This window comes from Rhea americana, unplaced genomic scaffold (genome assembly GCF_003343005.1).
Source record: "Rhea americana isolate MKP2758 unplaced genomic scaffold, rheAme1 scaffold_130, whole genome shotgun sequence".
Classification (NCBI taxonomy): Eukaryota; Metazoa; Chordata; class Aves; order Rheiformes; family Rheidae; genus Rhea; species Rhea americana.
In genome coordinates, this window is record NW_028185373.1 from 1247239 (window position 1) to 1259536 (window position 12298).

Genomic DNA, 12298 nt, shown 5'->3' on the forward strand with positions numbered 1-12298 from the left:
AAGAAATGAGAAGCTTTAATACTAAAATCAGAGTAAATTCAGTCTTCAAAATGTAGGTAAGTGGCCTGGATTTCAGAAACGTATATGTGCGCACACATGCATGTATGTACATACTTTTTTGAGAAGTTGGAGTTGCTTTATTTTTAATTAAGCTAATGTGTAAATGTAGTCTTTACAGAACATGCAGTTCTGTCTAAAAGATTTCAGGGAATAAGGAAAGGATTTGTTTCTGTATATATCTAAAGCCTTTCCTTAAAACACTCCTTTTGTGAAGCAAACGTGATATCTTCACCTGCAAAACACTATTTCAAACTACAGTAGAACTTTCAAGCCATCTGCAGATTACCATAACAGTTAAAATTATACCCAGAAAATGTGTTTCATACAGAGATGTATATTTTTCACTGTCCTTACGATGAAAATTCTCATATAATGCTAACTGTGATAGCATTATCCCAACACAGTAATTTTGCTTTATCATCACAGTGTTGTTAATAAGTGAGATTTGGAGTATTTGATCTGAAGGTTCCCAATATATGCCATTTCTCCCTCATACAGTAAGTATCTTTGGATTCACAAAACCTTTTTAAATCCTCATGCACAGAAGTCTTCCTCTGTGTGGTATACCAACATAGGAAAACATGGCTATATGATCAAAGAGGTTTTCTACCTCCCTTCTCTTGGAAGGAGTTGACTTTAATAATCATCTTGCATAAAACATGACATCATCGTGAAAATACCTATTCAAAGTATGGGCTGAGGCAAGCTTTGAGGGGAAAGTGCAAAAGATCCATTAKATAAAAAGGCTAGTTCCCTGCTCCTAAATAAAGTTGTGTTGCATCCATTTCCATTAATACTCTGAGATGAGCAGATAGCTTTATGCCTCTGTACCCAGAGAGAGCTCAGCAGAGTGTTTTGCACCTAGTGAGATGAAGTGAGCATTTTGAGCTGCTCTCCACCTCCCTTTATTTCCTCCAGTTGATGGTTAGGCTTCTCAAAACCTGTSGGTTACCACTTTCTGTTCTCCCTCAGCATTCCTCTAGGCAACAGAGGAGAAGGGCAGAGCTAGTACCTGAAAGCAGTGAAATGTCCTCAGAAAGTGCTCTCCTCCTGTGCCCCCTTCTTATCTGTTCATCCTTCCTCAGTGCTGCTTTTCTCTCAAAGAAGTTCAGTCAGAAACTTTTGCAGTGGAAATCTAAGGTTAATTGACAGAGCCTCGAYCCATCCAGAATATGAAATATGCCTGTATTTAACATCTCTGAACCAGATGTTCAGCAAAACCAGAGATTTGACATCTCTGGAGACAGTTACATACCAGCTTCATCTGCAGCCTTCACTGTTCCTACTCTGAGTGACACCTCCACCCGTATCTGACAAAATTCACAGCACTCTTTGCCAGATGATAGAGAGCTCCTGAGCAGATACCACACATTGGCACATGATGTGAAAGCATGAGGCTGTGTCATTGCTAAGGCAAAAGTTACTTTTAAGGTAGGCTTCTTGAACACTAGCTCCTTTTCCCTCGTCTATACTCAAGCCACTCCAGAGCTGCCAGATGTCACGGTTACTTATTCCTCTACACAGGCCTTAAGGATTTCTTCTTGCATACCATCTAATGTTATCCCTACACTGCCATGTTTTTTACCATGCAATTTTATGGACTCCATATATGCTTGGTCATATTGCAGAATCCAAACAATTCAGCTTGCTTATTCATGATTGAAAATCTTTTTCTCAGTCTGAACTGCAACAATTTACTGCAGGTATTCTCTGCACCAGTTGATACAGCTTTCCCAAGTACAAAGTGCTGCTTGGATACAGCTTAATGATACATTTCTGCAGAATACACTACATTATATAAAGTGGCAAACTTCATTCTTCTGTAAACTTGCTTATTCAAATATAGTTTCGGTAGAAGCATACTACATAGTATCTTGAACAGACCTCCTGAATGTATTCTTAATGTTGCAGGGTGTAACTGATGCGTGTGGTTATTTTCATGTGTTTGAGTGCAAGTATGCACTCTGTTTTAGAAARGTTTCAAGATTGACCTTCTGGATTTGCAAAAACTTGGGGAGAGTGAATAGTGAAAAATAAATTCTGTTTCAACTGTAATATAAAATTGAAGTAATAGTGTATTTCTAAACAGGAGCTTRCTTGTTGATCTGTCTTATCAGTCTGGTTTCTTTGTGCTGCTGCAAACAGTTATTTCCTACAARTAGGTACAATCTAGCTTGTAGCTACTTTTTAAATTATTTTTAAAWTATGTAAAGCTGGCTTGTGGCCCTCTCTATTTTTACTTTCTCAATCTACTGCTTTTCTTATGCAATGTACAGCTTCTCTTCTTTCTCTGAAAAGGTCTTGGAGCTCCTCCCAGTCCTGGGGTAGCTAGGAGAGAAATAGAAGGTAACATAACAATTTTTGTATTCTAGAAAATACAAAAATTTTTTTGTATTTTTTAAATTTAATAGCTGAGTAATATTACTGTCTTTGATATTAAAGGCAGATTCATTAAGGCATGTATTGTATAGAGTCTTTTTCTTTTATTTAACAGTTTTCAGGCAGGCAAGTTGCTTGCTGCTTTTCAATGATGGTGTGAAATGTTACAGAAAACAGTGTTCATCTGTGAAAAATGAATTGAAAACTTGGACTGCACTAATCAGGGAGAATATTTTCAAGGCTGAATGTCAGAGAAAGATGTAGTGAGATTTTAAGTCTACTCCCTTCATTTGCTAAATTTGGACATCTTCGGCAGAGTTGGAACAAATAATATAACTATAAATCAGAAATCTAGGCAGTCTGATTTTTCATAAAGAACTACCTATGTTCATATATTCTGGAGGAAGAAATTTCTRTTAAAATAATTTAGGCTATAATTTAGTGTTGTTCATTAATTATAGCTCCTCTTAAAGATCACAGAGTGTGTATGTTGATTGCCTAACTGTATGAGGCATGCGTTTATGAGAAGCATCTCTCGTGTTGTTCTGGCTGGAGCTAGCATGTAGTCTTGAAAGGATCCCATTTTACCCATGCCATCAAAGCTGTGTTTTGGGGTTTCTTCCCCTTCCCTCAGGAATATGACCCTTTGTAGCCAACATAGGTATAGCAGTAGAAGTCCTGATACAGTCACAATTATAGCATCAAAATGACCTCATTTGTAGTTATAACTCATTCTGGCTATATTGCTGGTTCATTTTTTCTAAATTATGAAATGATTATTTTCACAGAAAAGTTGAGGAAAGGGTCATCTAGTCCAATCCCCATGCTCCAAGCAGGCTGAACTAGAGCAGGTAGCCCAGGGTACGAGTTGCATCTACTGAGAGCTATACTCAGAAACTGTGTCTGGCTCTAATAAGGCTCCGTTGTCTAAGTGGAAGCTGATTTGATAAACAGCATGTCTTGGGTACTACGGAGTATTCCTTCAGTTACCGTGCTGACGTTACCTTCCTCGTGCATAGGCAGCAGAAATGCAAGCCAGAATCCCCAAACTCTTCTGCCTGTGCAAAGCTATGCAATTTGTCTGAAGTAAAGGTAATTTTTTCATATCTTGCACTTCACAACATGAATTGTGCGTACAAGGCTTGTTATCAGCATCAGCATGTAAATGCTGAGGTTGGTACTATAGTGCATTTGTACCATAAGTAAGGAAAGTAGGTGCAGGAACTTTGGTATAGGCCCTATAGATTGTTAAACTATGTATAGTTACAGATGCACTTTACTGATCACCTGATTTCTTTTGAATCAGCATGTTATATCAGATTTCTTTGTTTTGAAGATTGCTGTTAGAATATCTGAAGAATATACCACAAAAGAAAGCAACTTCTAGAAATATTCAGAAATCAAGGTACCTATACACGTAGGCATCTTCAGTTTGCAGCAAATACTAATTTTTGATTAGAACAGTCCAATTACTTCACATTTACCATGGAACAACTGTGCTAATGTAACAGTTCAGCTTATGAGTAGACAWCACTCTGTAACTTTTAAAAGTCACTAATGATGTCGTCTTGCTCCCATTTCCATTAGTGATAGTGAATCATTACTATATAATGTCAGTTTGTAGATGATCTAACAAAGATAATCTGATTTTTTTTTTTCATGCTCCAAAGCACAAAAAAGTCCTGGAACGCAAAGAAAAGATAATTTAGGTAATACAGGTACATGCTTTGTAATAATTATAATACAGAAAAGTTGATTTTTGACATATATTCTAAGTCAGCAGTCTCCGATATCTTTGTTACAGTTCGTAGTCAGCCTCCACCTTCAGCTGGATTTTCAAGTGCAGGAACCACTGGATATAGCACAGCCAGACCGGTAGGTAGTCTATCTTAAAATAATTTCCCTCCCAAGTTTTTAATTTTATTACACTGATTGTGGGTTTTTGTAAGTTGTAACAAGCATAAGAGAAATGCGAAACTGATCAGTCATTTTACAGCATATGAGAGTTAATGCCTTCCACAATTCTTGTTATCTGTTCACTGAAAATACTCCAGTGTGTATATATACATATATGTATATATGTATATATGTATATATATATGTATATATAYACACACACACAGACAAAACTTGGCTTTATTGTTTTGCATAATCATTGTATAGGCTCCCAAATAATACCGCATTTTATGTCTGCTTTCAAAGAACTGTACAAAGTGCAAAGCTGTGATTGTTTTTGTTCCTGTTGAACATGTGCTGATTTGGAATGATAACATGTATTATCTGCTGTGCTGAATTGTATATCCTGAGAGCAGTTGATTGCTTTCAGGCAGTTGATACATTGTATATTGATTTCTTGATATGTAGTGGGATTTTGTACCTTATTCTAATCAGTTAGTTTTGATAAGGTTCATCATGTAGAAGTGAAACATTCATCTATGCGCAAATATTAGTTCTGCATTTTATTTTGCATTTATGGTACCAGCTGAAGAAACTGTTTGAAGGATTTATGGAAGCTTGAACATCCTCCCCCCCAAAAAAAATCAAGAGATGGAAGACTATTTACCTTACTTCACTTAATAGTAGGAAGTAGGAGACTTCTACTGGGGAAGGAGAAAGCTGTGAATCTTTTAAAATAATTATCAAGAAACAGCTTTGTTTGATGATAATTGTATAGACTTCGCAGTGTATTTTAGAGAGAGTTTTTGCAGCACCATTAAAAACTTCACTTTCTGTATCTACATCAACCATAGTGTGCCTACATTGTTTCTTCGGTTCCTCTGATCCAGCAGATCTGGACTTCTTGACTTAAATAATACATCTTTATCTTGAAGGTTTTAGAGACAAAAAGCAGAAAAATTGATGAATTTATTTAAATTTTTAAGCGACTKCTTATCAATTTCTTGGCAATTTATTTTACTTTTTTTAAGGCATTTGGCTCTTCCCTTTGGTCTGGTGTTCACAGTGACACTGATAGGATGGAGAGCACAAGGATCCAAAAGGCTGTAGAATCTTTCACCACCTTCTAAAAGAGCAAGAAACAAAAGAAAATTGTCAACTGTGCAGAGATATCAGAGTTCTTACAAAACTTAAAGGAGCTGTACTTTGCTCCTTTGGCTCTTTCTCTTGTCGTATTGTAAAATATTAAAATGATTGAAAACTGCTGTTGAAAGCTACTATCAGAATCACTCTCCAATTCATTTTTCTCAGAGATTGATTTGCACAGTGAGTGGTCCCTGATGTGTTTTTATAATCATCTTTGCACTTCATTATATTCCCAGAAATGTAGCAGACACTCTTCTCAAATTTGGATAAAGAGAAGATGGTATACGGTGTAARAATCTGTTATTTACCACAGTCTACCTCTCTTTTCTATAACTGGAGCCCACTCACCATTTGCCATTTCTAAATCAAAATGATTCAATAAATCATCTGGCATATAGAAAAGACTAAACCAGTATCTTGGAAGAGCTTAAATGCAGRTTATTCAGATGAACAAGACAGAAAAAAGCAGCCCTGTTCTCTTGCACTGTGCTTCTCAGTGCCCAGGCTGGCTAAAGTTAGAGCTGCTGGCCGGTTTCTAGGAAGGGCCACGCTTCTGCAATTACCTGTACAACTTCTTAAGACAAAGCAGAACACATCTCCTGCTCTTCAAATGTTAAGATTTTCTTTGATTAAAACAAAAAATCAAAAAATTAGTATCAATTAGAGGGTCTGGGAAAAAAAAAACACATTTCATGAAGTCTGTGTGGTTTTTCAGACCTTAGCTTGGGTCTCCTTCAGATTTTCAAATTGAGGTTCCTGTTTTTCAGTTTGCTTTTTGGATGACATTGAATTTAGAAGATTTTCAGGACCAGGGACAGTAACCACAGAGCACTCTGCTTCCTTCAAACTGCATCTGAGGATTATTTCATCCTTTGTTTCTATTCCATTTTGATTAATATTGTATGGAAATATTTTTCTGTATACATTTTGGAATTTAATTCCACCATTCTTCTGTYTGCTTTCTCAATATTCAAAGGAATGGGAGTGACCACATGCATCTTGGTAGTCAAAAGGAGGAGATATTTCAGAGGTTTAGGTGGTTTAAGGCATTTAGCAAGTGGTAAATGGATTCAACAAAGCCTAATGATTCGGACATTATACAGTGCATACATCTAGTAAAAGTAAGATCAAGGATGATATTTGTTATAGAGTGGTAGGGGTTGTTTGTTTTTTTCAATCATATTTGTGTGGAGAATTGTTTAATAGGGTTTGCTTTGAAAACCGTTTTTAGGATATCCRTTCTTATTCAAAATTTGCGAGAATGTTAATAAACAGGGATAGATCAAGGACAAAGTTTTAGAGGAAACAAATTTTACAAACATTATCTTGCCTCATGATTGTTCTTTTTTCTGAAATGCAAACATGAGTGTTAGAATAAATAAGCATGGTCTTTTTTGCATATCTTGGATCTTTGATGTATAAAATTTAATATAGCTGCTGTTTGCAAATGGCAGAGTACGATCTAAAAATTAGATAGTTTCTACAGTTCAGATTGACAGTAATTTATCAATGCATTCTTATTAGGTCTTTTCCATCCCAAAATAACATTGTTGGTTTTGTTGCTTAACACAATTCACAGACTTCGGTCTAATTCACTTACTAATTCTGGCAAAATAATAAATGTTGTAATTTCTGAAATGTTTSGGTTCTGGTCCCTGCAGTGGTAAATATAAAGGTGAAGTCAATTATAAAAAAATACCTGCTTTGAATAATATTTTGTGAATATACTCTTTGCTTTTATATAAGAAGAAAAAAATAGCTTAGTTACTGTTATCAACCATTTTGTTATTCAGAGTCCTAATTACACTAAGTCATTTAGCAATAGATGACAACAGATCCAAAGTAGAACTAAAGTGCTTTCTTTTTACYAATGATTATTTCAGACAGTTCCACCTCGAGCTGGAGTTATTAGCGCGCCACAAAGCCATGTCCGTCCCTCTGGGGGAAGACCACCATCTGAAACTCAGGCCAAACCTGTTGAACCACCAAGGGGTAAGTTTTGTTTCTTCTGAAGTATAAATAATATGCAGCATTACAGTTGGATATAGTTAGCTGTCACTATACAGTCAAGAGGTACTATATCTGGTTTGAATGTTTTTTCTTCAGCTGGAGGTGCCTTCATATTTCGCTAGAAATGAAGGTTCTTCAATGTGGTAACACTTGGCAGTTTCTGTTAATGTAGATTATCAGTCTGTACTGTAAACGCTTACATGATAATAGAAAGCAGTCAGGGGAGATTTAGGCCCACTAATTTCACTCCATTAAGCGAAACTGATTGATTGGATTGTTGAGTTCTGGTCTTGGGTATATTGGTGTGTCATATCATAGATGGTGATCACTGGATCATTCTTCATGGTGGTCGCTCCATAGTCATGATATTTGGAATAGTGTTTATGTTTGACTTTCAAAGGCACTTTCTAAACTAGAAGATAAAATGTTTCTTTCAGTATATTAATTTCAAAATACACATTTTATAATAGTGCTTTTCAAAATACATTTAAATACAACTGAAGTACATTTAAATATCGCTTGAATGCTGTCTCTCTTTATCTATAGTAATCTCTACTGTGTCTATAATAGTTATTTTTAATGTAGCTATGATGGGATGATGATCTTTTGATGACTTCTAATCTAGTTGCCATGAATACTTGCCATTCTTACAGTCCTCCTTCTGCAGTTCTGTCTGATGCTTCCACACCCACATATTCTCATTCATACTTATCCTAAGGTTTCATTATAATTCTCTGCAATGAAAAGCACTGAAAATATACTTGCAGGCTCACCATTACTTCCTGAACCACTAAAGCCTCAGGCTGTTGGACCTTCTCAACCCACCACTCAGCCACCRCCTGCCCTAAGAATGCAAGAGCCTCTGATCCCTGTGTCATCACATCCATCTCAGACAAGTACTCCACATAGTCTGGAACCTCCCCCACAACCACCACCTCGTAGCAGATCATCTCACAGTTTGCCTTCTGAATCTGTTCCTTCACAGCAGCAAGTAAGTAAAAAAGCTTGTTTTTATATATGTTGTTTCTTTATTTAAATTAACACAAYTTGCACTGAATGCCACAGCTGCATGAGAAACCCCTAAAGCAAAAAATAAGCAGAAATAGAGGTTGAAAGATTAGATCCAATGGTCAGCAAGGTCTAATAAGGTAATACTTAATCAATTTTATATTGTCCATGAATAATTAGTGTCTAAACATTACTAAACATTTAACATAAGATTTGTTATGACAGACTTAAAACTTATGGACAACTTGTTCTTAAAATTATGTGGCCATTTGAGAACTTCATATAGAGAAATGCACAATCTAAGTAATTTAAGTCTAGGTAACACAAATCCATAAATTAAGTTTTGTAGCAACTATCTAATAGAGGTCAAAGTGATTATCATGTAAGCTTTATAGATCTCACAAAAGAGTATGTGGTGCTTTATGTTGATGATAATTCATTGAAGGATGAAAATATTGACTCTGTGCGTAAGAGAAATACACTTGTCCTCCCTATTCCTCAGTGTCAATTAAAGTAGAAAACATACCAAATTAATCTGAATATGTATTATAGTAACATTGATACTCTGTGCTGTGGGACCATTTGAAATGTTTTCCAGAAAAAAGCATGTTTAAGGAAACCTGTAGTTCCTTACTACTATTTAAAAAATGTGGAAGTAGATTTTCAGTGTACTTTGTATATACATARGGTTAAATTTCTTCACTAAAGGCCAGCGCTTCTGGTTTTTACAGTATTGTTTGTTTACTATTTGAATAAAAGTGCAAATGCATTGAAGCTGATAGATTTGTGYCAACTTTATACCAAGAGTGATTTTGGGTTTTTTTGATTTTATTTTCTGGGGTGTTTTTTGACATATGCTCAGATGTGTTTTTTTTTTAATGACCTCATAGGTTATATGTCAGTATTTCAGATTTTATGTTACTACTGTATCTTAAGTGTACTTTCACTGAAGCAGCTAGTATCTATTTTGTACGACACTGAAGCAGCTAAATTCAGTCTTCAGTATGCTGAAGATTTTGAATTCTTGTAGAAAATAKTTAAAACCTCTTCCTTTCTCTCTACTGATCCCCTCTCCTTTCTTGTTAACTTTTGTCATTGTTGAAACCCAGGACAAAAAAGAGAGGATTTTTTTGAATATATGGGTACACTGTCAGGACTGTCGTTTTTTAAAGAGTAGGAAGTGTTGCCAGTAGAGAATGCATATGGAGGCACAAGGCACTGGAGAATGTACTCATTTTCTAAGTAGAAACAGATTACATTGTGTCACTTTTGAAAGTCTGGTACCTTTGAAATATAGTTTTAACCTCAGAGGGATTTGTGAAAGAGGTGCAAAGTTCTTTGAAAATTACTCTGATAATTACATTTATCTGTATGTATACACAGCAATCAGAAATATCCTGAAAACATTTTAAACAGGTTTTCTGAGCTGCATAATGCTGTGGCTATTTTGTTAACAATATCTAAGCCAGTTAGTTTAAAAGTGGTTCAAGTAGCTATTCTTTTCTCTGTAATCACTTTTCTGTAATTAACACAGGCTGTATATTGACAAGAAAGAAAAATAAGACCTACATTGAGCTTCACTTATTGTCTACAATTTAGGGGGTTTTATTTCCTTTTTTCAGAGTTTAGTTAAATCACTTTTATTGATTACCATTTGTAAATGTAAAATTTTCTGAGAAGAGGTCTTTAATTCTCAAGAGATTTGTTATTTCTTTAATGCATTCTAAGCCCATACTTTGATTCAAAGCTTGACAGTGATATTTAAGAACCTAAATCTCTCCGTTATAAAAATAATTCATRATACACAGTGTGAATACTCAGGACTTTGTAGATTACAAAGCAATATATTAAAAGCAAAGTAATAATTGTAAATGGGGAGATATTTTAATCTAAATTAAGGGAATTTGTTTTCTGATAGAGAAATCTTACAACTTTTTACTACAGATGGGTAACTGTACCAAGACAGTTYGTGGAATAAGGGCCACAGTGTCTTTCTATTAATGGCTAGTTAGCATTACATAAGCAAATTCTTAGAATTGGTCTTCAAAAACAGCCTAAGTCATCTGCACAATGAACATCAGTATAAAAATAGCATTAGAATTGGCCTGAGGTGTTTTGTTGACTCTTAAAGGTAAAGCTTATAAAATCTTGTAGTAGAATTCGAGTTATTTAAAATTTATTATAGCATGTGTTGCATAATAAATATTTTTGCTTCRTATTCATATCCCCCAAAATGCTTTTGTTAGAGCTTAAAATATTTTTAACATGAGGTTGATTTGTTACTTGGAATTTCTTCCTAATTTTCTTTCCTTTTGATGTCTGTTTCTCTCACAAGCAGGAGCAACCATCAGGGTAACAGGTATCTGACTATTTACCAATCTTGTATGTGGTCTCCATCTATTCAAGCAGAAAAGATGTATGAATCTTGTTTTCATACATCTGCAGCCTCATCCACATCAAAATCACCTGTCCACATTAATGAATTGACTATCATATCATAGTTTGCTTTTTTCTTYTCATAATGCAATAAAAATTGATATAGTTAACTGTATTTACTAGCACTGTAGCAAATATTCTGCTTCATCATTTTTTATGACACAATTGGAATCTTACATGTTTTGTTTAGTCATTGCTGAATCTGCTGATCTGAGTCTATTTCGAAAAAAAATGAGTAGGTGTTGGAATTAACCTTTTTCCTTAATACAAATGAATCCTGATGCAATTGTACTCCTGATTTTTTTTTCAAAATAAAGCCTATGTTTCACCTTTCTCTGAGAACAGAGAATAGAGGAGTTATTTTTACCCTAAGTAAAATACACTTTTTTTTTTTTAAACTTAAGCTATTATACTTTGGACAATTTAAAAGCATTTGGTTCCAGGATCTTTTCAGATCAAATATATACCTGTAATTAAAGAGCAGTTGGGATTCATAATTACTTTAGAATTCTGTACTTTTTCATTACTTGCTGAATGAAGGTAAAATTTTAAAAGCTTTTKCCAAGTTACATTCATGTTCATGCTACAGTCCAGATTTTTTTACATTTCCCCCATAGTTATTTCATGACATTCTTTTAATATTGTTTTCCAAAACACCTATTATATACATAGAATCATTCAATATAAGCATTTTTATGCTTATGATTTGGTAATATTAGGCCTCACCTGTGTTAGAAGCTCTCTGACATAGTAGCGCCAGGRATAAATGCAACTGACATTGCTGTTCGGACAAGAGCTCCAGAGCAAATGCAGCTCACGCTGTTCCTGCTACCAGTCCGCTCAAACCGCATCTGCAATTGCTTGGGTAGATACATTGGGGAAAACTTCTAATACTTTTATTAGGCCTAAGTGTCTTTAAAGCGTGTAAGTATTAAGTGGATGTGTAGAGACATGCTCTAAACTATTCACAGCAAATGCAGTAAAAATTAGATGTTTAACAACTGAGGATAAACTGCTATAACATTGTATTTTAGCTAGCATCACAGTTAACAAAACAGTAGTTGGCAAGCTTTTCATGCCAAAAATCTAAAATATTTGGGTATATTGAAGTGGTGCATTAAAATGAGGCATTTGTTTGTGAAATTTAAAATAAGAACTATTTTAACTTAGGTTTAATTGTTTTTCATTAGTTTAATAAGGTGGAAATTCAAACTGTTCTGTCAGTGTGAATGCTCGAATAAATGTGGATATTCGTCCTCTTTGATTAGTTGCAGCAAGGAATAAAAGTTGCATTGTTGTTTGAAGAAATTTATAAAAACAGGAATATTTTGTTTTTAAAAKATGAGGAGGTTGCATGGAGAAA

At 34.8% G+C, this 12298-nt stretch overlaps 1 protein-coding gene across 6 annotated transcripts in view; it reads left to right on the forward strand.

Moving 5' to 3' along the window:
* Positions 1 to 12298, forward strand: part of SYNJ1 (synaptojanin 1) — a 66770-nt gene that overhangs the window by 50646 nt on the left and 3826 nt on the right. The window contains exons 25-29 of one of the 6 annotated variants that reach the window (XM_085297778.1): positions 2359 to 2406; positions 4110 to 4157; positions 4244 to 4314; positions 7365 to 7473; positions 8259 to 8482. In XM_085297778.1, the coding sequence (XP_085153904.1) occupies positions 2359 to 2406; positions 4110 to 4157; positions 4244 to 4314; positions 7365 to 7473; positions 8259 to 8482 (500 nt within the window). Of the gene's footprint in view, positions 1 to 2358; positions 2407 to 4109; positions 4158 to 4243; positions 4315 to 7364; positions 7474 to 8258; positions 8483 to 10834; positions 10859 to 12298 lie in introns of all 6 variants that reach the window. The other 5 variants (XM_085297779.1, XM_085297780.1, XM_085297781.1 and 2 more) reach the window with 5 other exon arrangements.